Source organism: Crinia signifera, chromosome 1, assembly GCF_055691185.1.
Source record: "Crinia signifera chromosome 1, ASM5569118v1, whole genome shotgun sequence".
Lineage (NCBI taxonomy): Eukaryota > Metazoa > Chordata > Amphibia > Anura > Myobatrachidae > Crinia > Crinia signifera.
In genome coordinates this window covers 50,269,913-50,296,807 of record NC_139217.1, presented here as the reverse complement: position 1 = coordinate 50,296,807, position 26,895 = coordinate 50,269,913, and the positions used below count along the sequence as shown (strand labels likewise).

The following is a 26,895-nucleotide window of genomic DNA, read 5'->3' as shown; positions in this document are numbered from 1 at the left end:
ATTGGGGTATGGTAAGTTGAAGTGCTGTCAAAATAGGTGCATGGTCGGAAATAACAATATCTTTGATAGAGGTATGAGTGGTCTTTGGGAGGAGGTGTTGAGCCAAAAGTATGTAATCTATTCGTGAGTGAGAGGAATGTGGGTGTGAGAAAAAAGTATATTCCCTGTGGAGGGGATGGTGTATCCTCCAGGGATCCGCTAAGTTAAGCTGTGAGCAAAAGGCCAGAAGAAGGGTGTCATTCATGCCGGGGGCATGTGGGCTTACCTTGGATCTGTCTATGGATGGATCGATGGCCCCGTTAAGATCTCCTCCCAAAATCAGATTCGGGTTTCCCCAGGAGAGGATTTTCTGTAAAAGTACTGCATAGAACATTTTGTTAGAGATGTTTGGAGCATATACATTAACTAACAGGTAATCCACGTCATCAATAGATATTTCTACCAATATATATCTGCCGTCTGGGTCTATAAGTTTTCTCTTACAAATATAACGCATATTTTTGTTAAATATTATAGCAACGCCTCTGGTTTTGTTAATATAGGGGGCAGAGATACATTCTCCTATCCAAGGAGCCTTAAGAGTATTTCTGGGGTCGTCGGTCCAGTGAGTTTCCTGGAGGAATACAATGTGTGGTTTTAATCGGTTAAGGTGAGAGAGCACCTTTTTCCGTTTTACAGGGGTGTTAAGGCCCTCTACATTCCATGATACAAAGTTATACGCCAGGATTGGGGTGTTCCCTATAGGATTCTGATAAGGATGGGTACAGTTTACATTATCAACCTATACCTGTGGGTGGCAGTATAGAGCGGGTGAGGTTTAAGTAAAGTTGGGGTTTCCCTCCATCCCAGCGAGTGGAGAGAAAGCATCCCAGGACAGGTCTAGGCTTCGGATCTAAACAAGTACATAAAACATTAGCAAATACGTGCATAGAAGGTGAGGAAATTGAGAAAAGAAAAGAAAACATAACAAAAGGTAACTTGCATATGACTTGTATAGTATGCAAGAGCATCTATACATCTATACATTGTGGCCCGCGATGTGGGGATAAGATACGTCTCACATTAGCTGGCTTGATATTTTCAAGTGTCAGGGCGAGAGAAGTGAGCTTTTGCTGCGGCTGGGTCTTCAAAGAAAATCGGCTTTCCATCTTCGAGGACTCGTAGTCGGGCAGGATACAGCAGTGAGAATTTTATCTTGTCTTCGAACAACTGCTTACAGACAGGGGCAAATTCTCTTCGCTTGGTAGCAACCTGGTTGGAGAAGTCCTGGAATATGAGTAGTCTCTCTCCCTTGTATGTCAAGCTGGCGGTTCTTCGATAGTGGTCTAGGAGTGCTGTTTTGTCGGCATAATTAAGGATTCTCATAATGACAGGTCTTGGGCGCCCTGAGGGGTTTTTGCGCTCGGGGCCGATACGATGCGCTCGTTCAATAGCCAGGGGGGTGCCATTTCGGGTCATGGCTAGTTGCTCAGGAATCCAATTAGAAAGGAGATCTAGTAGTTCGTGGCCTTTTACCGCTTCTGGGATGCCAATTATCCGTAAGTTGTTTCTACGGCTGCGGTTTTCAAGATCGTCGATTTTGTCGGCTAGAGTTACAATATCGGAGTGTTGTGATTCTATTGTTTGCTGTGCGGTGTGTAGTTCGTCTTCCAGGCTAGAGACTCTCTGTTCTAGCTCGTCAATACGGCCAGAGTGTTGGTTGCGTAAGTGTAGATTCAATTGCGTTTTTAATGCCTGCCAGTTTTTCATCAAGTAAGGGGCCTAGTACAGCAGCTATATCTGTAGGTTTCATTTTTGAGGGACGAGCAGGTGCCGTAGATTTGCGTCTGCGTCTCGACCCAGAGCGTGTTGAGGATTCACCTGAATCTGAGGATTGTTCTCTCTGAATCTCTTCTCTTGTATTCGAGCCAGCAGGAGTCATGGAAGGGGAGACTAGAAACTTTTTCATAAAGGGCAGCAAGTATGTGAAGTCACCAGGTAGAAGATGCAGGCCGCAGCTTGTGCAGAAGTGTTAGTGGGCCACAACAGTGAGTTACATCATTAAGTACATTTTAGCAACACGTAGTGTGAGCTTCCATCAAGTAAAGTAGCAGGAGACAGTTCCCCCGCGTATTCAGGTATTGAGTATTTAATGTCTGAGGAGATTGCCTCCTGATGACTGGTGCAATATATGGTGTTTAGCAGGAGTGAGGCAGGCCGTGTGCCGCAAGTGGCGGGCAGCGTGTTTGAGGTAAGTTTGCCTCTTTTCTGTTGTGACAGGGGTAGGTCCCCGTTAGAGGGGATGCTTGAGGAGGCCTTTTGGGAGGCCTATTTGGCCTGGTCGTGCTGCAGCAGGTGTGGTGCCTTTGTTGTGGGCAGACTTGGGGTGTTTGGGCATAAAGGCCTGTGCTGTGGCCTGCTATGTTCTCCTCTACTTCAAGGAGGGCTTGCAGCGTGGCTTTAGGCAGCTAGCAGGGAGGGGGGCAGCGTGTGAGGGTGCGTCTGGTCAGTGGGTGCTTATAGCTCACCTCAAAAGGGGGGAGTCCAGGTTTCTTAAGGGGGAGTGCCTCCTGCAAGATGGCGTCCAGCCAGCAGGGATCTGTTGCAGCTCTGGCTTTCAGGCCTCCTCCTGTGTTCAGCGGGAGTTACCGGGTAGGTGTGGGGCGAGGCTGGGTGGTCTTCAGCCGGTGTGCGCTGGGATGTTCTCTCCCCGGCCGCTTCTTCCGCGCCGCGTTCCCGGAGACGCGAGTGCCTCCTCCAAGATGGCGTCCTCCCGGCAAGGCCTCGCCGCAGCTCGGGCTTTGGAGTCACCCTCTGCGTCTAGCGGGAGCCGCCGGGTTGGTGTGGGGCGAGGCTGGGTGGTTCTCGGCTGATGTACGCCGCCTGGGGTGGTCCTTCTCGCCGTCTCCTCTCCGGCGTCTCGTCGCTTGTCCGGCCGGAAATCTAGTCCGCGGCTTTGGTGCCCGATGTAGGCCGCAACCTGCAGAGGTCACTAAATAACCTCTCGGCTCCGCAGCCTACTTTCGGGGTGTCTGGCCAGTGGGGACAGGGTGTTTCTGTTTCGGGGGGCCTCCGGATGCCGGTGTTAGGGCTTATAACAGGGGTCTGCAGCAGGAGCTCTGCTAAGATGCGTCCTGCTGCCTCTCCGCTCAGGCCACGCCCCTGATTCCTGGTTTTAAACTTGCTGGATATGGAGTGCTGGAGGTAGATAGAGACTGGCGGTGGGGTGGAGATTTTGAGGGCTGAAATCCGCCATAGCTCAAAGTGAAGGTAAAAACTGTTACAGCCCAAAGTGAAAGTACATTGCAGAAGCAGTCATTTTGACTAGCAGATATATAAATTGTTACTTGAAGTGGAAACTTAATAGGATGGTATGTAAATAATGTAGTGTATAGAATGTGATTAGTAGTGCAATTCAAGCACTACTTCTAGATCTCTCGGCCACCTTCGACACTGTTGACCACTCTCTTCTCATACAAACACTACACTCCCTAGGTCTTCAGAACGAAGCCCTTTCTTGGTTCTCTTCCTACCTATCTAACCACTCCTTCAGTGTTCGCTTCTCTGATTCTATCTCCTCCTCACTACCTCTGTCTGTTGGAGTTCCGCAAGGCTCAGTCTTCGGTCCTCTGCTTTTTTCAATCTATACTTCATCTCTTGGGAAACTAGACAACTCTTTTGGATTTCAGTATTATCTGTACGCTGACTATATTCAAATCTATCTATCAACCCCAGAATAGTCCCCATCAGTATTGCTCCGTGTCTCTGAATGTCTCTCTGCCATTTCATCTTGGATGTCATCTCGCCAACTCAAACTCACCATTTCCAGAACCAAATTAATTATATTCCCACCAGCCAAGAGTAGTTACCAACCTGATATCTCTATCACTGTTGAGAACACAACAATCAATCCTACTCCACAAGCTGCCTAGGTGTCATCCTCAACTCTGGACTTTCCTTTGTTCCTCACATTCAGTCGGTCTCTAAATCATGTTGCATGCATCTAAAAAACATATCCAAAATTCGTCCGTACCTTACACAAGACATTGAAAAAACTCTAATCCATGCACTCTTCTCAAATTATATCCCCGCCTGACCTCTCCCTGCTTTGCGTTTCATCCACACTCATTAACTTGTGTGTGACCAAGCATCCTGTCTATCTAGCATTAGCTGGCTGTCTTGTGCCAGCTGTCTGATAAGTACCAGACCCTTGTCACACCATATAAACTGGTGGGCAAAATTGCGGACACTTTTTGAAATATTAATGTTTTTCAGCTTTGAATGCTTATAAAAACTGTTACACTTCACGCAGTGCAATGCTTCATATATCAAATTAAAGGGCAGTACGGATGGTGTAATGGTTAGCATTACTGCCTCACAGTGCTGAGGTCATGGGTTCCATTCCCACCATGGCCATAACTGTGCGGAGTTTGTATATTCTCCCCGTACTTGCGTGGGTTTCCGCCAGGTACTCCGGTTTCCTCCCACAATCCAAAAATATACTGGTAGGTTATTTGGCTCCGCACGCGCGTCTCAGTCTCTCGGCGGGGACGCTGCGTGTCCCTGCCCGTCTCCACTTCAGGCAGACGGGCAGGGTTAGGGGGGGAGCTTGGGGCGGGGGAGGCGGCGGGGACTGGGGGCAGGCTCCGTTGCCCAGGGGGCGCGCAAAGATGAAGCCAGCCCCATCTGTATATTAAAAAAAGGCTAGAAGCTGCTCGCCTCTATGAGGTGAAGTACCATCACTGACCACTAGAGGCCACTTGACGAACCAAATGACTCCTTTGTCATAACAAACTGCAAGCAATTTTTGCAGGGACAGGTTTTAAACTAGCTGGATATGGAGAGCTGGAGGTAGGAGCAGATGGAGACTGGGGGTGGGGTGGAGATTTTGAGGGCTGAAACCCGCCATAGCTCAAAGTGAAGATAAAAACTGTCACAGCCCAAAGTGAAAGTACATTGCAGAAGCAGTCATTTTGATGGGCTTATAACTAGCAGTTCTATAAATTGTTACTTGAAGTGGAAACTTAAGAGGATGGTATGTAAATAATGTAGTGTATAGAATGTGATTAGTAGTGCAATTCAAGCACTACTTCTAGATCTCTTGGCCGCCTCCGACACTGTTGACCACTCTCTTCTCATACAAACACTACACTCCCTAGGTCTTCAGAACGCAGCCCTTTCTTGGTTCTCTTCCTACCTATCTGATCGCTCCTTCAGTGTTCATTTCTCTGATTCTATCTCCTCCTCACTACCTCTGTCTGTTGGAGTTTCGCAAGGCTCAGTCTTAGGTCCTCTGCTTTTTTCAATCTATACTTCATCTCTTGGGAAACTAGTCAACTCTTTTGGATTTCAGTATCGTCTGTACGCTGACGATACTCAAATCTATCTGTCAACCCCAGAATAGTCCCCATCAGTATTGCTACGTGTCTCTGAATGTCTTTCTGCCATTTCATCTTCATCGCCAACTCAAACTCAACATTTCCAGAACCGAATTAATAATATTCCCACCAGCCAATAGTAGTTACCAACCTGATATCTCTATCACTGTTGAACACAACAATCAATCCTAATCCACAAACTGCCTAGGTGTCATCCTCAACTCTGGACTTTCCTTTGTTCCTCACATTCAGTCAGTCTCTAAATCATGTTGCATGCATCTAAAAAACATATCCAAAATTCATCCGTACCTTACACAAGACACTGCAAAAACTCTAATCCATGCACTCTTCTCAAAATATATCCCCGCCTGACCTTTCCCTGCTTTGCGTTTCATCCACACTCATTAACTTGCTCACACTCACCCTATGGAATGCCCTTCCACACACATTAAGACCCTCCACTAGCCTCCAAACATTCAAGCGTTCCCTGAAAACTCACCACTTCAGGCAAGCTTATCATATTCCGGAACAGCACATAACCTCCAGTAGCATTCATATCTATTTGCATTCCATCAGGACTGTAATCTGGTGGGACTGCCAAGCAATAGATTCCTATCCTTATTTATCCCTCCTAATATCCCTATAGACAGTAAGCTTGCGAGCCGGGCCCTCCTAACTCTGTCAGTTGGTTACTACCCAGTTGTTTTATCACGGTTTCGAATTGTATAGCGCAACGGAATATGCTGCACTATATAAGAAACGGTAAATAAATAATAGGAGAATTGGTGATATGACACACTGAAACTCGGAAACAGTGGCATTCTGAATTCAATGCATTGACTATTATGACTATTATTCTATTGTAATGAAAACTATTTAAATTGTTCATAGCTGTCCTACAGATCATTATCTTTTTTTTTTTTCAAATACCTCTCCGGAGGTCACATAAATATGGCTGCCACAGACTCACAACCACTCTCAGCGTGTCAAATGATGGTACAGGCAAAAATATTACAATTTAAAACTGCATTCAAAAGCTTCTCTGCTCAATACATCTTGTGTTACCTGGCCCTGGTTGCCTTGATAGTCACATGAAATTGTGAAAAACTTCGAAGAATGATCAAAAATGAAAAAAAAAGGCTTTTTTGCTGATTTAATTTATAATAATGCTATATTTATTATCCCTGTTGGTATTGCAGGTCCATACTGCAAAATATGGGCAGTTTGGAAATTGTGGTAATTGGAATACATGGGATCCATACCTGAGAATTATTAGATCGCATCTGGGCCAAATTTATATTGTGAGTGCAGGGCCGGTGCAAGTCACCGGAGCGCCCCAGGCAAGTCGGGGTGGGGACGCCCCGGTGTCTGCCGCCCGGGTACCTGTCCGGCGGCGCTGTGCGTATATAAAGCTGGCAGCGGGGGATACCTGCAGTCAAAAAGAAATAACGAGCACTATCCGCCGGGCTATGCGGAAGCGCTTCTGTTTTGGAAACACTGACCGCATGGCGCACGCTGATTGGCTGAATCTCAGCGTGCGGCCAGTGTTTCCAAAACAGAAGCGCTTCCGTATAGCCCGGCGGATAGTGCTCGTTACTCTTATTGACTGCAGGGACCCCCCCGCTGACGCCAGCCTTATATACGCACAGCGCCGCAGGACAGGTACCCGGGCGGCAAGGGGGGGGGCGAAATACCGCCCTCCAGTGGCCGGCGCCCTAGGCAAATGCCTAGATTTGCCTAGTGGTGGCGCCGGCCCTGTGTGAGTGTGACTGATGTAAAAGAAAAATCCCCCTGAAATTATGTAAAGAATTTGTTTGTAGACCCTTAAAAAATGTTCAACATAAACATACGTCAAAATGTATAAATCTGTAGCAACGATCAAAGATTTTTTTATTTTCCTTCTGAAGCTGGGATCGCGAAGGCTTTCCTACAGTAGAAGAATTAACTCCTTAGGTGCTCACTCTCCATATGTACTGCAATACTAAACCGCACGGGCAACACCCAAGTATATAGCAGGTGCACCATTTTCCAGGTGTGCAAATTTGTTTCCTCGCCTTTGAAAGAGTGCAAGATTCTAATGGTTATTTAAAATGCAGAATCGGATTGGTTGCTCTAGACCAGTGTTTTTCAACCACTGTGCTCTAACACACTTGTGTGCCTTGAGCTGTTCTCAAGTGTGCCCCCGGATCTAGAGATGCCCAAACCAGTTTACAGCCACCACCAGTTGAACTCTTATTTACTGTCTCTTCTTTTCATGTAATGGGCCAATGTATTTTATTTTTGTTACCTGTGGGGACCAGTGTGATTGTTTTTTTTATTATATATGAGGGCCAGTAAGTTCAGTTTTTTTTCCTGTGGGGGCCAGTGTGTTTTGCCTGGTGGGGATCTCATGGTGTGCCTTGGCAATTTTAAAATCTTATTTAGTGTGCCGCAAGGTAAAAAATTTGAAAATCACTGCTCTAGACACAACTCCGCTCTAAAAAGTTTGATAAACTTTCCGCTTTGTCTAGTTGGATTATTCTTGAGCACTCTGAAAGTACTGATGTACAAAACAGCGTCTGGTGTAGCCGTACGGGTGGTCACACACCTGGACAACCTAGTTTCTAGCTAGGTGCGCACACATCTGGAGTTTTGGGAGCCTATGTGCTGGGCCTGGAGGTGACCCGCAGACTTTGCCTGATTCAGAGGTGTACAGGGATCCGATGCATTCACAGCAAATGTGCAAAAAAATGTGCTAACGACGCAAGTCTCACAATTCCCAGTGGCGCAGCGTCCATCGCAGATCAGTCCAATATCAAACTTCTGAGTGACTTTGTGTGTACAGTATGACCTCTGGAAGTAAGATGCTGGAGTCATTGCAGCTGCATACGTGATCAGACTTATGCCCCATTTCAGACCTGCTCACTGGGTTGTGAGTATTCGGATCCCAGCGAGCAGGTTAAATGCCGCCCGCACTCCCCCCGCTCCTGTGAGTTCACAGCTGTGCCCCACAGAGTAAAAATCATTCAGCATCTCATGACTTTTCCCCTTGTTCGCAGCGCTGGGTGAGCCAGGACTCACTTGGCCCTGCAAAGGCCATGGGGAGAAGGAGGCCACTGATGTCGTCAGTGGCCCTCCCTCCTGATGGCCTGGAAACGCCCAGAAAACAATGGCGGCAGATGGCATCCCACTGTCAAACAGCGAGCGACTTACTCGCACAGACCTCCAATTATCGTTCGGGTTGCGAATTTGCAGCTCATTGAACAAAACTGAATTGGGCCCTTAGCCATGTCCCGTTTAATCCGGCTATTACCACCCTCAAACTGCCCTGTCAATCACTTTGTGAATAAACTGTCTCTGCTGCCGTCTGTCATGTGAACGTTGCAGCACTTGCGCAGTGCGACTTGAATGCACAGAAGCCCGAGAATTGCTTAGTAGCGGAACGCTTGCCATTGTGTAATGTGTCACTTAGCTGCTGATCACATTTATGGGCATTTATTGATTTCGAATGGATATTGCACTTGGTTTGGGGGGTAACACACACTGTATTATCCGCTCTATTTGCTGATAGCGGTTATAGGGCTGGAGATGTAACAGGTGCTGCGCCGTAGTATGTGAGATGTGTGCGCCTTGTACACCTCTCCCATGCAAACAGTTACTGAGAGCCTCGGCGCTTGTACTGCTAAAGTGCATCTGTCGCCTGCACCACAGTCAGGGGAGCGATTACGTGGGCTGAGCAAGCGCGTCGCTGGGAGCCCATCACCGAGACGAGACATCTCAAACATAAGAGATCTGTTGATATAAGCCTTCTCAGAGGGAAGCTGCTTTCCGAGGAAACAATTTGTTAACTAGAACATATACTGTTATTAATGCATAATATTAGGTCTTCTTTTTAATTTATTTAACAAAAAATTGTCACAGTATAACCGCATCATATTGATGTATTCGGGGGAGGGGGGGGGGATGCTACATCAGAGACATTTGACGACGTAGATTCTTCTGCCACGGTAGTGTCTCTTCTGTGGTTGTTCTTTTATAGCTTCTGTTGCCGTAACATCGGCAGTAATCAGGGAAAATGCTGAAAAGCCAATTCCCCAGCCCAGAAGAGCGATTTTATGTGTTTTATTATTTATATCACAAGAGCACAAATGGCCATTAAATATTTAATGTCTGCTTGTGGTATATCCTTCCCGGGTTTTGTGCAAGTGACTGTAGATCGCTAGATTGTAAGCTCATGAGAGCAGGACCTTTTCTACTTTTTCTTTATTGATCTGAATTTCTTTTGTGTACTTGGTATGTGCCGGTTTTCTGGTGCTTTCACCTTTGCCCGACAGTGCAGCTGACGGCGTACAATAAGTTATTGCAGGTACATTAGGTGGTGTCTTTTTTTTTTTTTTGTTGTTAGACTAGAACCATTGTTTAATTGTTTTTTTTGTATATTGTTTGAAATATATCTGGTGTGTGGCAGCGTTATGCAATATAGTGTATGATTTCAGTAGGGGTGCCTTTCTTTCTGGTCCGTAGCCACCTTCTGTCGTTACTGTATTCTGGTGGTCTTGGTCACCATGTAGTGGGCAAATGGACACCAAAAAAGTTAAATATACTTGTTGTATGTTGACTACTTTCATGTCGACCTTTTGCTTGTCATCATGTCAACCTATGATCCACACCCAAGATAAACATCTGGAGAGGGGAGGCAGGATGAGCAACCAGAGGCAGATAGAGAAATATCCTAGTCCTGGTAGGAACCAGAGGTCGGAAGTTTGGGCCAATCAGGATGAGAAAGTGGAATGGGCAAGAAGACTGGCCGGGTGAGGTGTGTGCGCCAAGGGGGGTGGGGAGTCCGGGTGGCGCTAAAATAAGTCTAGTGAGTTGCTAGAGTGAGGACACATAACAGTAATAATAGGGTGAGGAGGCAGGGGCGGGGGGGGGGGGGGGTGTTGTAAAGCACTATGGATTCCGCATATTGGACTGATGCTTGTGGTAAATAGTCACACATTTTAGCATTAAAATCCCAATGCTATTCAGTATTTCCAGGGATTACAGGTCTATAAACTGTAGCAAGTGAAGTGTCTGTTGGTGTTCTCCAGCCTTGGGAACCGGCTCTTATAAAATGATCCAGATTATGTGTTCGAGCACAACACCATAAAACTCCTGATCACTCCTGATTTAAATGCCCTGTTCGTGCACCTTCACATCATCACGCTGTTATTCCCCGAGGCTTCATCCTGTCTGCTCGGTGTGAAATGACTGTGATACCATTTATGTCTATCCCATGCTTATTAGCAGGTTGTTAGATGCTAGGAGTATTGCAGCTAGAGAAATTGGCCGGTTTGTGCACCACATCTATAAGCAAAACATAAATGACGGGTCCTTTATAGAGCTTTATGTTCCTGTATGTATGTATGTATGTATGTATGGCATGGTCCTGGTTTTCCTGCTCATTATGATATGCTTATTACAGAGCGTTCTTGTTTCTTTTACTGGACCGGTGGGGCAATGCCTCCTATGGCCTCTAGGTCGGCTGTGCCTTGAGACTTCAACAGTCAAATACATCTTCCTGTCCAGAGTCGGAACTCTGGAAGGCAATTGAGTCATCTGCCTCCAGACTCTTGCTCCCAAGGGGGCACCTCTCCTCCCCAGTTTGAATCAATTAATTGAGAGCCATTGATATCGCTTCTGTGGCTCCCCCCTCAGGATCATAGACGTCACACTCTCTTTATTTTAAACATAATATCCATAACATACATATATTTATATAAGGTGGCGTGTGTGTGTGTGTGTGTGTTTGGGGGGCACCACTATTTATCTTTCCACCGGGCAACTGGGACAAACTTACGCCACTGTCTCAAGGTAAGCTAATAGTCCAGCACACAAGTCTTGTGTGTCTACAGGATTTTTATGTGTCTTTATTCAACACCTAATGACTGTGTAATCTGTGGTTGGTTATTATGTATTTAGAATTGCACTTGAAGCTGACCCTAAATAATACCTTTTTTTTGTTTGTGTTGTCTTCTTTGCAGAGATCTTCTTCAGACCTTAACAGAAGAAGAGCTGCACACCTTAGAACGGAACCTCTGTATATCGCAAGATACAGAGTTTCCGGTCCGGACAGACCCAGAAGTGCCCACTGCCATTTCTCCCGTCTTAGTCACTGCCTTACCCACAGAAGACCCACTTTCATCGAAAGCTGAAAACACAGAGGTGGAACTGGCCTGCTCAATGCAGTACGACGAGCAGGAGCTGGAGCAGCTGAACATGATGGTTCACCGAGTAGGTGATGAAATGTCGTCTTTACTTTCTCCACCAAGTGTCTGTCAGTCGCCTGCTCACAGGGCTCATTCTAGCACTGAAGCCTCCCCAAGCAGGCGTCCTCCGGGCAACCTCAATGAAGAGGAGGATAGGGTGTTTTTCATGGAAGACCTTGAAGGAGCTTTGGATGGTCTCTCTAGGCAAAGGACCTCGGAAACCACAATTGCGTGGGTCAACAGCTCCTGTTACAACCCCAATCCCAAACACTCATCTCAATGCCAAGATACGCTCGTCCAAAATGGGGATTTGGATGATAATGATCCTTTAAAAGACACCGATAGTGATTTAAGCAATAACAACAACATTGATGGGAGTAAAATTCTGCTGGCAAGTGGTTCCCTGCAGAACTCTTGCAGTTGTCTAGAAGTGACAGATTCACAGTTATACCTCAATGGCTGGGACGCAAATGGTGAGGATGCGGAGGCGGCAGAAATCATTGCTCACAGAACTGGTGGAATGAAGATATCGGCAACTGTGATCTTTAACCCCAAGTCTCTTCCGACTTCATTGTCCCCAGAAACCTCACCGGATATAGCCAGTGGCCACGCCCCCCATTCTTCAGACCCATTAACCAATAACGATGAAGACGAGGCTCACAAACTCAGCATAGCAGCCACGAACTGTTTAATTAATTCATGCGTGTGTTGTGGGAGTTGCGAGGACACGAGAGAGGACAGCTTAGAAAGTTTGAGACATATTAACTCTCCGGGTAAAGTTATTAATGCTTCCTACAGCTTAATAAAGTCCAAAGAAATGGGCCATTTAGACAGACCAGAGACTGGAGTTTCTGCTATAGAGGTATTAAAACTGGAAAATCCACCCGTGTTGTTATTGGAGAGAGACACGGACAGATCGGAACAAAAATGCTCTAATTCCTCCAAGTGCCTGACATACACCTCCGTTTCACAGCCTGGGTCAGACAGTGAGCCTGAGGAGGTCCCAGGTGTTTCAAGTCCACAGCTGGAAAGAAACTTGAGAAGGAAGCAAAGTCAATCTGTGAAGGGTCCATCCCAAAGGACTGATGGAGCCTGCTTAGAAACTGCAGCAAAGGAAGACCGCTGCTCTAGTACCAGGTTAGAGGCTTTTACTTAATTTACAGTTGTTTTCACTTCAGGTTTGCTTTAATAAGTCTTTTGACCTTTTTTGTAATTTTTTTTAAAATTATTGTGATCAGAGTCCTATTTTAGAATCTTTCTTGTAAAACTGCGTTATATTTATGTATGTTTCGCAAGCAGGTGAGTTGTGGAAGTCCCATATGTATTTCCCCAACATGTAATAATTATTTCTTGGGGTACTTAGCTGCCTTGGAGGGTAGATCTAGGGTAACTACTATTAAGCCTTTATACCCTATAACCTCCCTTGTTACATTTTGATTATTTACAGTATATAATGTGTGTTTTCTTTTTTTCATTTAGACCAGGCATTCCCAACCACGGTCCTCAAGGCACACCAACAGTGCAGGTTTTGTCGATATCCAGGCTTGAGCACAGGTGACTTAATTAGTATCTGAGGGATTCTGATTAAACCATCTGTGCTGAAGCCTGGATATCACTAAAACCTGCACTGTTGGTGTGCCTTGAGGACCGTGGTTGGGAATTCCTGATTTAGAAGTATCATGTTAAATATTAGATTTTTTTTTTAATATACACCCCCCCCCCCCCCCCCCTCCACCTAAATTATATTATACAGTTGACTATATGTAAACATTGAAATGTAGTGGCAAAACTTTAAAACCTGGTTTTGTTCTTGAACCATGTCGGCTACTATTGCTGATCTGTTTGATTTATATGGATATTATGATATCCCAAAGTGATAAAGGTGATAATGGAGTGGTGTTGTGGTACACATCATGGGAAGCCTTCTTTCAGCAACCGCTCTTGACTATACAACACCCCAACAGAAAGGCAAGGATTTTCCAGACACAGAGTTGCAACACAGTTCAGAAACAGTATAACAGCAATATATTTTGGTGAAATAAGAAAAACTGTTACAGATGGTTAATCAAGATAACCTGGAGCACCCAATATCCCTAAACCAGGAATCTTGGTCCAGCACACCAATAGAAATAGTTTTTAGGTGAATTGCTTCTTCTTCTTATCATTAAACTAGGTGGTTCATCGCTCCCTACGGGTGCTTTACACACCGTTGTAAGGGGCTACGTCCTATTAATATTAGAAATAAAAATATATGTGTAGGTATACAGTGCAGGTGTTGGTGGTATAGTGTTGCAAAGATAGTGTGTGTGGTTTTAATTTGGGGTGGGGGGGATGTTGTTGCAGGGAAGGGGTGTGTTGTGTTGGTGACTTTGGTGGTGTGGTGCAGGATAGCTTGTATAGGTATACAGTGCAGGCATTGGTGGTATAGTGGTGCAAAGAGATTGTGTGGTATTAGTTTGGGGTGGGGGGGTCGGTGTTGCCGGGAAGGGAAGGGGTGCGTTGTGTTGGAGATTTTAGTGGGATGTTGCAGGATAGATTGGATAGGTATCCAGTGCAGGCATTAGTGGTATAGTGGTCTGAATTTGAAAATGGTACCTGGTAGCCGTTGGTGGTACAGTGAGCGGTGTCCGTGGTCCAGGTGTCTGATGCTGCCGGGTGCGGAGGTAGGAGGTCGCTGGGCAGTTGCGGGTGTGAGGGTACCGGGAGTTCTGGCTGGTGCGGAGGTAGCAGGCGTCGGCCAGTTGCGTGCAGTTGCTGGTGTGAGGATGCTGCTGCCACTGGCGTGTTATATGTGTGTGGCGGTGGTTTGTAATGTAATATGCAGTGCACAAATATGTGTAGCGGTGGTGAGTGTGGCACTGGGCAGGCCACATCTGTGTATCTGTGGGCTGTGTGTATAACGCTGGGCGGAGTTCACTGTCTGACTTCGCCCAGCGTTATACAGAGATAACTGAATGTGTTGATTGGTGGCTCTTTAGTGGTAAGACCGGTGTCTTTTATGCATATACATAACTCATAGAAGATTGCTCATGAGAGTAACAGATTTTGAGTATATCGCGGGTATATATACACAGTTTTGAGTATATACAGTAGCTCTCTCTATCTCTCCAAGCCAAATCATTCTTACCTCATGATTTCAAGAAACCACAATATTGATCGGTTCTTTTCTGGTTTTAGTTGCATGTTTAGTGTACTGTTCCCCCTGCACAACATTGGCAGCCATTTTGTGGGCTATCCTGGTTTCCGTGAGTGCAGCCAGAGAAGACACTAATCCCTTGTTAATTTGAGGCTGCGCTCAAAATGGGAATTGTTCGAGTGTGTGCAGAAAGTGTACGTTCTGCTGTATTTCATACCCTGCTTACCTGGAGTTTGTTACAGCACGGTATGTTAATTATTGCCGCATAGGGCAAGTTGTTTCTTTTATGGTCCAAATAATTTCTTTATCTCTGTAACAAAATAACTTAAAAGTATTAAGATTCTTTGCTAAAAGTTCAAGTTAAAATAACCCTTCTCTGTTGGGCAAGTCTTCCTGGCAGCCTATAATTACCATAGCTTTCAGCAGGCTGCTCTGTATTACTGTAAGTAATGTCACTTTCCTGATGAATGCTTGCCCGCTAGACACTACATCATCATCTATTGAACATTGCTGTCCAGCTTGGAGACTTACAGATTTCTTGATAGAGCATTTCCACAGGCTTCGTTTAAAGAGGATAAAGGTGACTACACACAGGGTGACTTCAGGGCGTTTTCTAAGCCATCTAGCCACATTGCTTAGAAAGTGCCCCTACATCTCTCTGTGCGTAGGGGCCATAGCGATGCGTGTTCCTCCCTCTAGTGAGATCGCTTAGAAAATTCCCTAAAATCTCCCAGTGTGTAGGCCCCATTAGAGTAAAGAAAGAAAAAAAAAAAGAGCAATTTTGCACCTTAGCAAAACCAAATTTCCACATAAACGATACCCATTAATTGTTACACATGGAAACAGACAATTTGGCCAATTTCCACTCAAAATAACCCAGGGTGTATGGACCTTAACATTCATTAGGATGGTTCTTAGAAGGTATAAGCAGGAGCGTTTGAGACGCACCTGCGTCTCAGACAGATTGAGTGCCTCTCTGCCGGCGCCCGCATGGTGATTACCGAGGCTGTGTGAGAGGAGCTCACTAGGCTTGCCATGGACGCCGGTGAACAGAGCCATGGATGCAGGGGACAGAGCCGGGCTGCCACGGAGTCACTATGCTAGGCAACTGTCAGGCTGCCGCGGAGTCACTACGCTAAGTACGCTAGGCAGCCATTGGGCTACGCTGACAGCGTAGCTTAGCCTACGCTGAAAACGTAGTGTAGCCGGGCGCCGTGCTATTACACAAGTACCGGTGATTTAAATGACAATCCACAATCTGTAGTGGGGAGGGAGATTGCGGCTGCCACGGTGTCGTGCACCGCGCATGTGGTCCGTGCGGAGAGCTCCTTTTTATTTGCTGAGTGCCAGTGAGTGCTAGTGCCGCAAGGGCTGGCACATTTCGTTCAAAGCTGACTGTTTCATCTATAGCAGGGTTTTTCAACCACTGTGCCGTGGAACACTAGTGTGCCTTGAGCTGTTCTCAAGTGTGCCCCCAGATCTAGAGATGCCCAAACCAGTTTACAGCCACCACCAGTTCAACTGTTATTCACTGGTCTCTTCTTTTCATGTAAAGGGCCAATGTATTTTATTTTTGTTACCTGTGGGGACCAGTGTAATTGTTTTTTTTTTTTATATGGGGCCAATAGGTTTGTTTTTTTTCCTGTGGGGGCCAATGAGTTTTGTCCTGTCCTATGTGTTTTGTCCTAAAATCTTATTTAGTGTGCCGCAAGGTAAAAAGGTTGAAAACCACTGATCTAAAGGTATATGAAGGGGATGATTGGCGGTGGGCATGCCAGAGGTCAGAGAACGCCTCGGGCATCCCAGTGGAGGGAATTGTCAGGGGTCCAGTAAGTAGACATAACTTCTCCCTGCCAGCTCCTAACCCTCCTCATTAGTGCCAAACCATAACCTTCCTACCATGTAGCCTAAACCTAACCCTACTCCCCCACAGCCTAACCCCAAGTCCCCAATCCTGGCATTTTCCCTTCACTCAAACAGTAACGACATGCCTTCATTTCCTCGCTATGTGTAGTCAGCAAGTAATCCTGAGCAAGCACAGTCTAGTCACCCAGTAATTACTGCTACTTCATGTTTATATAGTCCTCCCCAGGATACTCACTCCATTATGTTTCCAGTATATCATACACCTGATATCTCTATCGGCCTACAGTGGTCAGACACCTCCTTTGTCCTGTAACTGATTCTGGCCCTGAGCCGTGACAGACTTCCCCATAGTCACCCAGGCACAGCCCACCCGCGCTCTGGCCTGCGGCAGGAAACCCAGCACATGAATCTGATTCCCGCTCACACGGAGGATTAGGTTTTAAAAATAGTTGCAGCACTTATCCCACGTATCATAAACAGCGGGGATGCACTTTTTATAAAGCAATGTTCTTTCTAAACGGTCGGATGATCTAAATGACTGTTCAGTAACCTGTGGCTCTCAAGCTGTTAGGTAGCTACAGGTCCCAGCATGTCGGAGACGTCTAAGCTCATGTTTATGTATCTCGGCACATGTTCTTTTCCTAAAATTAAACACCCCCCCCCCCCCCCCCCCAATAGAAGCTGAAACGGGAACAGTATATGACCAGCTTTACAGAGTACAACTGTTACCATAGCATAGGGTCCCAATACACTAGTGCGACTTATCGGAGCCTTAGTCTCATGCAATTTCCAGCAGCTTCCTGGGCGGCAGGATTGCACACGATACACCATATGTGAACCTTTTTGCATACGATGAATCGTATGTGATCCCAGTAATTGCTTCCGGATCTGATAAATCTTTGTGGCAGCCATGGAGATCTCCGGCCCGTAACCAAGTATCGGATCAGAATCTGAGGTAAAACACATAAGATTTGACACTTTCCACATTATGGGGGTATTCAATCATGTCCGAATTTTTAGTCAGGCAATAAATCTGCACTTTTCACGTGGTTTTTAGGTCAAATTTGACTCGTTCTATTCAATCCCCATGCCAATTTTTTTGCCTGGTTGAAAAATCCAGTATTGGCGAAATTGCCACGAATTCAGGTCGTTTTGATGAATTCGCGGCTGTCTTTGTCCATGTTGATTTGCCTCAAAAAAAGTGAAATGGCATGGGCGAAAATGTACTGAAAAACAGGCGAAAATGCCTGCAATTGAATACCGATAGGCAAAACTGTGCCGTTTTTTCAGGGTTGCCGACTTTCACAGTCTCCTCTCCGGGAGAAGCCCGGAGAGGAGACTGCAGCATCACCTCTGGGGGCGTGGCCTGATGGAGACATCATCAGTCCCAGCCCCCAGTAATGCAAACCCCGCAATATGTGGGTCTCCGGTGAGGGGGCGGGGCTACATATACACGATTAGCATATTTAGCCTACCCCCTTCCGCCGAAAAGCCACGAATCGCGGCAATTTCAAGCTTCTAAAACCAGGTATGTTAGGGGCGGAAGGGGGTCTGCCGGAATCCGGGAGGGTGGCCCGCCTTTCCGGGGGGCCGGAAGGGGGACCCAATTTTCGGGATCCTCCCGGCCATTCCTGGAGGGTTGGCAACCCTGAGTTTTTTGGGTGAAAATGGGCCAAATTGTGCTAGTGTATTGGCACCTTTAAATATAAAGCAGATTGGGCATTTATGCTTAGATCACAAAATGCAGGTTGTATGATTTACAAAGGGGCTATTGAAGTTGTGCCACCGCCCCCCCCCCCCCCCCCCTCCCCGAATCATGCAACACTGCAGTCATTTCTGATGCACTGTGATAGTGAGAGAGAGAATTGAATGCATCACAGTGTAATACACCCACAGATGTAGGCCCAAAATGTCAGATAATCTCTTTGTGTGGTTTCATCTCCTGCACTGGCAGTAAAATGATATGGGGCTGTATCTTCTCGTTATATATTCTCAGTGTCTTTTGCAACACTCTGATCATAACTAAGGCCCCCCATACATTAGCCCGACTTGTCCAAGGGACAAGTCGGACCCGATTTCCCCGGCAGCTCCCCGGGAGGTTTCCATCATAAGGCACTTGATGTGCCAAGTTGTGCATATGATAAATCGCCATGCGATTTATCATATAAAACTCCCGGGGAGCTGCAGGGGGAGAGCGGGGTGAGGGACACTGGGGAGCAACAGGGGGGGAGCCGGGCATTGTAGCTGTCAAATAGGCAGCGGGCGGTGGGGGGGCGCTGGAGAGCCGGGCTGGGGACACAGGCAGCAGCGGGCGGGGGTGGACGCCGGTGAACGGAGCTGGCCGGGCGCAGCATGACCGGGGACGGGGAGAACGCTGCAAGAAAAAAAAAAAACATTACAAATGAATTGGAAGCCAGTGATTGGCTGAGAGCTCTCTCAGCCAATTGCTGATTGGCTGAGAGAGCTCTCTCAGCCAATCACTGGCTTCCAATTCATTTGTAATGGGTTTTTTTTTTCTTGCAGCGTTCTTCCCGTCCCCGGTCATGCTGCGCCCGGCCAGCTCCGTTCACCGGCGTCCACCCCCGCCCGCTGCTGCCTGTGTCCCCAGCCCGGCTCTCCAGCATCGCCCTCCCCAGCGTCTGTCACCGCTGACGCTGCCCGCTCTCCCCCTGCCTGGCTCTGGCGTCCCCCACCCGGAGGCTGCACATAAGATTTAGGAAATCTTATGTGCAGCCGGTCCGACTGCCCGACTCCGATCCGATGCGCACGGGACCGCGCATCGGATCGGGGGGGCTGTCAAACCATGCGATTTGGCCCGATTCATCCGAATCGGGTGAAATCGTGCCCAAATCGTATAGTGTATGGGGGCCTTAATGCTACAGATGACGGATATTTCTGAGTCTGCTTTGTAGGAGCTGCTGTTGCCTGCGCTGGGGCAACCTGGCACACTGGCGGACTTGGATGTAGTGTAGTTGATAAAAGGTATAGGAAGCCATGACTATGAATGGTTACTCTAGAACAAGGGAGAAAAAGCAAATCTGCTGGATGACTTATTACAGGACTACAAAGCACAACAGGGAGGTAAAGCAATTTCTGCCATAGTACACTAAAGTCCATTTAACAGCAGGCTCCAAATGTAATGTTTTACTAAAAGCTCCTACCAAAGTGCAAAACTGCGTCCCTGCCATGCAAATGGCTTTTTGTGACATTATGGGGCTGATACCAAGCTAAATGCACTGCATTTGTGTTGTGTGTATCTTGTGAGTTTTACACCCGATCGCGTGCCGCAATCAAGCGCATGCAACTATGGGCGAGGGAACGCAGCTACACCTGCGACGGAAGGAGGATTATTTAAGCTGTAATGGCGATAAAGTGGAAGGCGATAATTCACCAGCCAATCAACTGCCAACTGTTCTTTTCATTCACAGTTGATTGGCTGGTGCGTTATTAACTTTCACTTTATCTCCACCTTATCTCTTCTCCAGGCTGAATACATCTGCCTCAAAGTTCAGTGAGGGCTTGTGAACGGAGTTGAGGGTTAAGTAGATTTATGCAAATGCAGAATTGCGTCTTTACCGTCATAGGTGGTGGTCTATTCAATGACCGGGATGGAATTAGCAGCCGCCGCCTATTCAGTGCTGCCGCTTCCGAACCGCATTGGAGGCATATTCCGACAAAAAAAAACTCACTACAAAACAAGTCTGATCTGTTTTTGCCAGAAACGGACGCGGATTGTCGATCTATGTCAATTCAATCGGCGGCCGACTCCCCCACTTTCCGGCACCCGCCAGAATTCTGGCTGTCGAGTTTCAGTTGAGCTGGGCGAAAACGGCCCGTGATCCCATCTGTCGGGACATTCCGACAGTCAGAATCTGGAAATGAATACTGCCCCATGTCTTCGGATGGGCCAATGGGCCAATGGTTCTTATCTGCCAACAAATGTTTCCATGTCAAATTCAAATTTTCATTTTGTTCAATGCAATAAAAACACATCTTTGTTGCATAATGAAACATATTAAAGACCATATATTTATAAACGTGTTTAAAAAGAAAAATAAAGGTGGATAAGTTGCCAAATATATGCAAGTTACCGTATACCTTAGCATGGTCCAGCTTTGTCAGGCTAACCCGAGTTCCAGCCATCACCACTAGGTGGAGCCTAGACAGCTGGAGGTGTTTAAACCAGCACATTAATCGGATGAAGCTTATTTCTAGCCCAAATTTAATTACCCCCATTGTTGAGAGTTAAGCCTGTTTGCCGGCTCATAAATTAGGCCCTGTGTAATCTACGTTATTGGGAATTGCTCTGACAACACGTAATTGCTACAAAGACCATACTATCCTGTTTCTTTTGATCAAATTAGAAATCTAGTGAATGAAAGAAACTTTGCCTTAATAGGCGTAACCACATTTTCATGCTGAAAATGTAGAAAATAGAAATTACCAAGGGGAATATTTTATCTCAGAGACCACAATCGCTAATTAAAAGGAACACTTATCTTGTCCCCGGCTAGATAATTGCATTTTTCCGAAGGACTTATTTTGATGTGCGGGATCAGTAAACAGAATCCATATTGTAAAAATGTGAATAAACAAGCAGGAGGCCGGGAGATTACAGAAGACAGACGGAACCCGTACAGTAAGGCCGCTCTGTAATACAGCCAATTACTTGTCACCGAGGTGCGAGTCGGACGCATCATTGAACTCATTGCACTGTGAAACCTGCTGAAGGCTAGAACAGGATAAATCCCATCTCCTCAGTTTAATCGGCAAACACATAAACAGCGAGGTGGAAGCGGTGGCGGAGGTTCAGAAAAAGCCTATCGCATAGAACAATATTTTAATGTGTTTGGTTTCATTTAGGAATGGTGCCCCGAGGACATATTCTCGTTCTGTTATCTGAAGGTCTCCCGTTGACATTTGTCTCAAGCAAAATACCTTATTTGTTTTTTCCTGAGGTATGATGAAGTTATTGGGAGCGGGAGGTGTCTTGGATGCTGCTGCCTGGATACGAACGGCTCATTCGGATAGTTACCTCACATTCTAAGTAACCTACAGCATCTGGAGCACGAAGATTTGCTGGGGTGGAATATTCTTGAGCGAGGATGTTGAGAAGGAGAATAGTAAACTAGTTACCAGCTTATCAAAGTGACAGAAGAACATTGTAGTGTTCATTTTGGAACCCTGCATCTCCCAAAACCTGTGCGGTTTCTCCTCCCTTCCTGGAGTTGTCGGTCTCTGTTGTGGTGATTCTAGCACAGTGTGGTCTGTATTTCAGCACTGATATGCAGGCCAGAAGCACCACAGCAGAGAGCGACACACCAGGCAGGGAAGAGGAACTGCACGAGTGCTACAATGAACACTAACAGTAATGTCAGCGGCTGTACACGCCGGAACAGAGCAACACTTGTATTGCACGGTCAGGTGCCAGCTACTGGCCGCCGGTGCTCAACACACTTGAGCGCCATAGCATTAAGGGCCCCATATACTACAACGATATGTCTGACCCTGAAGTCCGATGAGATTTCCCTGCAACTCTCCCCCTGGACCTTCCCAGGAGTGATTCCATACAATTTTGTACTTTTGTGCTATTTTTGCATAAGATATATCTAGCCACTATAAATCGCATGTGATTTGACTTACTGTATATCTTATGGTAAAATTGTATACCATATCTGATGGATTAGGTGGCTAGGGGGTTGGAAATGCCAGTCAAACTTCCTGCGATACATCGCATGCACTCCATTTTCCATCCGATCAATCCATCTCGCCGTATGAGTGATCTAGGGGCTCTGAACTGACACTCACGGGACCGCACATCAGATCGGATGGAAAACGCATACAATTTGACACTTAACAAATGATACAGATGGAGCGTGGCCCATTTTTTCAGGGGATGGCGGAAGATTCGCCATCCCCCATCAGCCACCTTAAGGGGATGCGTGCGCACGTCCCCTTACAACGGGGCTCCACCCGGGTCCCCACTGCCTTGCCGATGGTCGCCCCGGTTAACCGCCGCCTTGCCGCACCCCCCCCCCCCCCCCCCTAACCCTGTCAGTCTCCCTGAAGCGGAGACTGACCGGGTTCCCGTCCCCCCGCCGACTGGAAACTGAGACGCACGCGTGTCTGTCAGATGGAGCACCTCTCCGCCGGCGATCGCCAACGGACAGATTCTGGCGATCCCGGAGCAATAGTGAGAGGCGCTCCATCTGTATATCGGGTCGGAAATCGTGGCAAATCCTTGTATTGTATGGCCTTTAGCCTTTATTATACAGGTATAGGATTCAGATAACGCTGAAGGAGTTCGGTGTCTAAATTTTTTTATTTTTTTAAATTCTGTTATAAAAAGTCAAAAGTATTTGAACAACGTTCATTAGATTAAACGAGTCAACTTTTGGATACTCTATCAAATTATAAAGTGCAACAATCAGTGAAAAGAGAAAGGAAAAAAAACATAATTCAGGAACATCCAAAAACCATATAACTAGATCTGTTCTATGTACAACCAACAGACAATAGTTATATAATTAATCACTTCTGTGAGTCCAAAGAAAACCTTTATATTTGCCTTATTTATGCACAAATGATAGTGCAGGGGTTAACCCTTCCTCTTCCTGGTCTTATGTATAACATTCGCAGTGTCTTGTACCACATTATCCTTCCAGAGCAGGCTGAATGCTCCCATACTTGATTGCCAGATGTGCCAGTGGTACATCTGGCCAATCATTTTGGCCTGTATATCGGTCAAAATACCAGTCACTAGCTACTGGAGTAATCCCAGAGGACTGGAAAACAGCAAATGTAGTCCCACTGCACAAAAGTGGAAGCAGGGAAGAGGTAAGCAACTATCGACCAGTGAGCCTTACATCAGTAGTAGGGAAATTGATGGAAACACTCTTAAAACAAAGAGTTGTAGAATATCTCAAAACCAGCAATTTACAGGATCCAAAACAGCATGGGTTTACTGGGGGAAGATCATGTCAAACAAATCTTATTGACTTTTTTGACTGGGTGACTAAAGTAATAGATCAAGGTTTTAGTAAAGCTTTTGACACTGTCCTACATTGCAGACTGTTAAATAAACTTGAAAGTTTGGGATTGGATTCTAAGATAGTTGAATGGATAAGAGCGTGGTTGCAGGACAGAAAACAGAGAGTTGTAGTAAACGGAGTACAGTCAAAGGAGGGAAAGGTTACAACTGGAGTACCCCAGGGATGTGTACTTGGACCGGTGCTTTTTAATATCTTTATTGGTGATATTGCAAATGGAATTGAGGGTAAAATGTGCCTTTTTGCAGATGACACAAAGGTATGCAACAGGGTAGTTTGGAGTGGGTTAAGTGTAGCGCTCCGCCCCTTGGTGCTGGGTGTTGGTGGCGTGAATGTTGAGTCCGTGTACGAGTTAAAAAAAAAAAAACTTTACTGATACTTGATGCAAATATATAAACATGCAATTTCCTTTTTATAGGTACATTGACAGTGCAGTATATATACACAAAAATACACATATTTACAGAAAATATAGATGGTGGGTGACAACAATGGGGAAAGGGGATAATGGGGCACTGCGTGCACGTCAGGGGTCTGCCCTGCGAGGTGGAGTGCCCGGGGGACGGGTGGGGGATGAGGGATGGCGGCCCCGGTTGTAGTGATCTCGCCACTCCGTGGGGATTCCAAGGGTGGGTTACACAGGGTAGACACACTAGGAGGGGTAAAACAAATGATTAAGGATCTAGGTAGATTAGAGGAATGGTCAAGAGCATGTCAACTACAGTTTAATGCCAAAAAATGCAAAATCATGCACTTGGTTCTAAGAAATCCAAAGACTAAATATAGTATAAATGGCACTATAATGGAAACTACTGAGGAAGAGAGGGATCTAGGTGTCACTATTTCAGGGGACTTAAAAGCAGGTAGGCAATGTAACAAAGCAATGAAGAAGGCAAGTCAGATGCTTGGTTGCATAGGGAGAGGTATCAGCAGTAGAAAGAAAGAAGTAATAATGCCACTGTATAGGTCATTGGTACGACCTCACCTAGAGTATTGTGTTCAGTTCTGGAGGCCATATCTCCAGAAGGATATAAATACATTAGAGACTGTACAGAGAAGGGCAACTAAAATGGTGCATGGCCTACATCACAAAACGTACCAGGAAAGACTAAAAGATCTTAATATGTATACTTTAGAGCAGAGAAGGGAAAGGGGGGACATGATAGAAACTTTCAAATATATCAAGGGTTTTAACAAGGTATAGGTGGGAGACATTCTTCACCGGAAGAGGAGCAGCAGAACACGAGGACATGCACTGACACTAGAGGGAGGAAGATTCAGGGGAAATGTGAGGAAGAATTATTTCACAGAAAGAGTAGTAGATAAGTGGAATAGCCTCCCAACAGAGGTGGCAGAGGCAAATACAGTAGTACAATTTAAACATGCTTGGGATAGGCATATTGATATCCTTACAAAAAAATAAGGATCAAATATGGTTTGAGGTAACATGTTTAAAAAAAGGGGCAGACTAGATGGGCCAAGTGGTTCTTATCTGCCGTCAAATTCTATGTTTCTATGTACCATTTGGGTTATGGTGGCCACCTTTAGGTACAGTAGGATAAGTGGTGTGTGTGATCACCTCATCCAGCTCTCACAGGAAGAGCTCCTGTTTGACGGTTGCCATTGTGTGGTGCAGGCTTGTGTCAAGGTTTGTGCTGGTTTTCCCAGCATCTGTGACACACGGGATGCAGTCAAAATTCCAACGGTCAAAATCCCGAATGGGACAAAATCCCGACATTTAAAATCCTGAGAAGGACAAAATCCTGACATATAGAATGTACAGGTGAAACAGTCAACTTTGTGTCGACAGGTTGCGAGGTCGACATGGGTTTTTTCACTGTTTTTTGACCCGACATGTGCCGACAGGCGGTATTTCATGCCCTACCATCCACTTGGATGGTGGGAGAATAAAATAGTGAGGCACCGTTCCCGAAGCATTGTGAGCAATGTGAGAGGCTGCGGTTCACTTCCAACTGTGTCCATGTCGATCGTGTCGACATTCGGGTCAAAAAAACAGTGGGAAAAAAAAACATTTTGACCTCACGACCTGACGACACAAAGTCATGTTGACTGTTTCACCTGTACATTCTATATGTCGGTATTTTGACCTTGTCGGGATTTTAAATGTCGGGATTTTGACCATCGGGATTTCATAGCAAATCCGTGACACACATGTATAAACTCTGGCTAATAGTCTTATCCTGGTCGCCGCGTAACCATGTTCAGAGCAGTGTACTCTGATATATGACATAGTGCGGTACTTGTTTCCTAGCATGGCGCCCACGATATTCCGTCGTATGGCATTGTATTTATTGTATCGCATTGCGTGCCATATACCCGCATGCGATGCGATTTTAAATTGTATAAGCACCATAATGGGTTTTTTCTATGTTAAATGGTCCCCCTATACGGTTTTTAATTGTATAAGCACCCTAATGGGTGCTTACAATGTTGAATGCACCCCCACGCCACCCCCACTATCCACGCCAACCAGAAGCGTAGCGAGCCCGCGAGGGGCTGCGGTACGCGTCCTCCGACCTTTTCATACCCCCACTATCCACGTCGGCGTGGAGTTGATCTTATATAGTGTGGCGAGCGGACGCGTATTACTTTACATGTATTACGCTGCGCTCGCCACCCTATCTAAGATCAACTCCACTCCGACGTGGATGGTGGGGGTATGAAAAGGTCGGAAGACGCGTACCACCACCCCACGCGGGCTCAGTACGCTTGCCACGCTTCAGGTTGGCGTTGATAGTGGGGGTGCTTTTAACATTGTAAGCACCCATTACGGTGCTTATACAATTAATAATCTTATAGGGGGGCCATTTAACATTGAAAGCACCCATTAGGGTGCTTATACAATTTAAAATTGTATATAATCGCATTGTATGCCATATACAATGGTATACAATTTTAAATTGTATAACATTGGGTGCCATTGTAAGGCTTATGGTATACGATGCGATGGGCGCCGTGCTAGGAAACTAAGTACCATAGAGGCATATAGGGGACATTCAATTGCATCCCTTTTCGGATGATTTTTATTCATGTTTCACCGATGCAGTTGAATTTTGAGGGTTTTAAAGTCAAAACTGCATCAGTGAAAAATTTTATAAAAAAACTGTCAAAAACAGGCACAATTTCTAAAAAAAACACACATGGATTGACGTATATTTTACTGATTGTTTGTCAACTGTGCAGGATTTTTCCACCATCGAAACATTGGCACTTTAACTGTCGAAATAATTTGACAAGGA

At 46.0% G+C, this 26,895-nt stretch overlaps 1 protein-coding gene across 2 annotated transcripts in view; it reads left to right on the top strand.

Annotated features, from left to right (window-relative positions):
• The window catches only part of ZFYVE28 (zinc finger FYVE-type containing 28), a 174,271-nt gene that overhangs the window by 113,513 nt on the left and 33,863 nt on the right, over positions 1–26,895 (top strand). For both annotated transcript variants that reach the window (XM_083151465.1, XM_083151455.1), the window contains exon 8: positions 11,360–12,721. In XM_083151465.1, the coding sequence (XP_083007591.1) occupies positions 11,360–12,721 (1,362 nt within the window). The remainder of the gene's footprint in view (positions 1–11,359; positions 12,722–26,895) is intronic.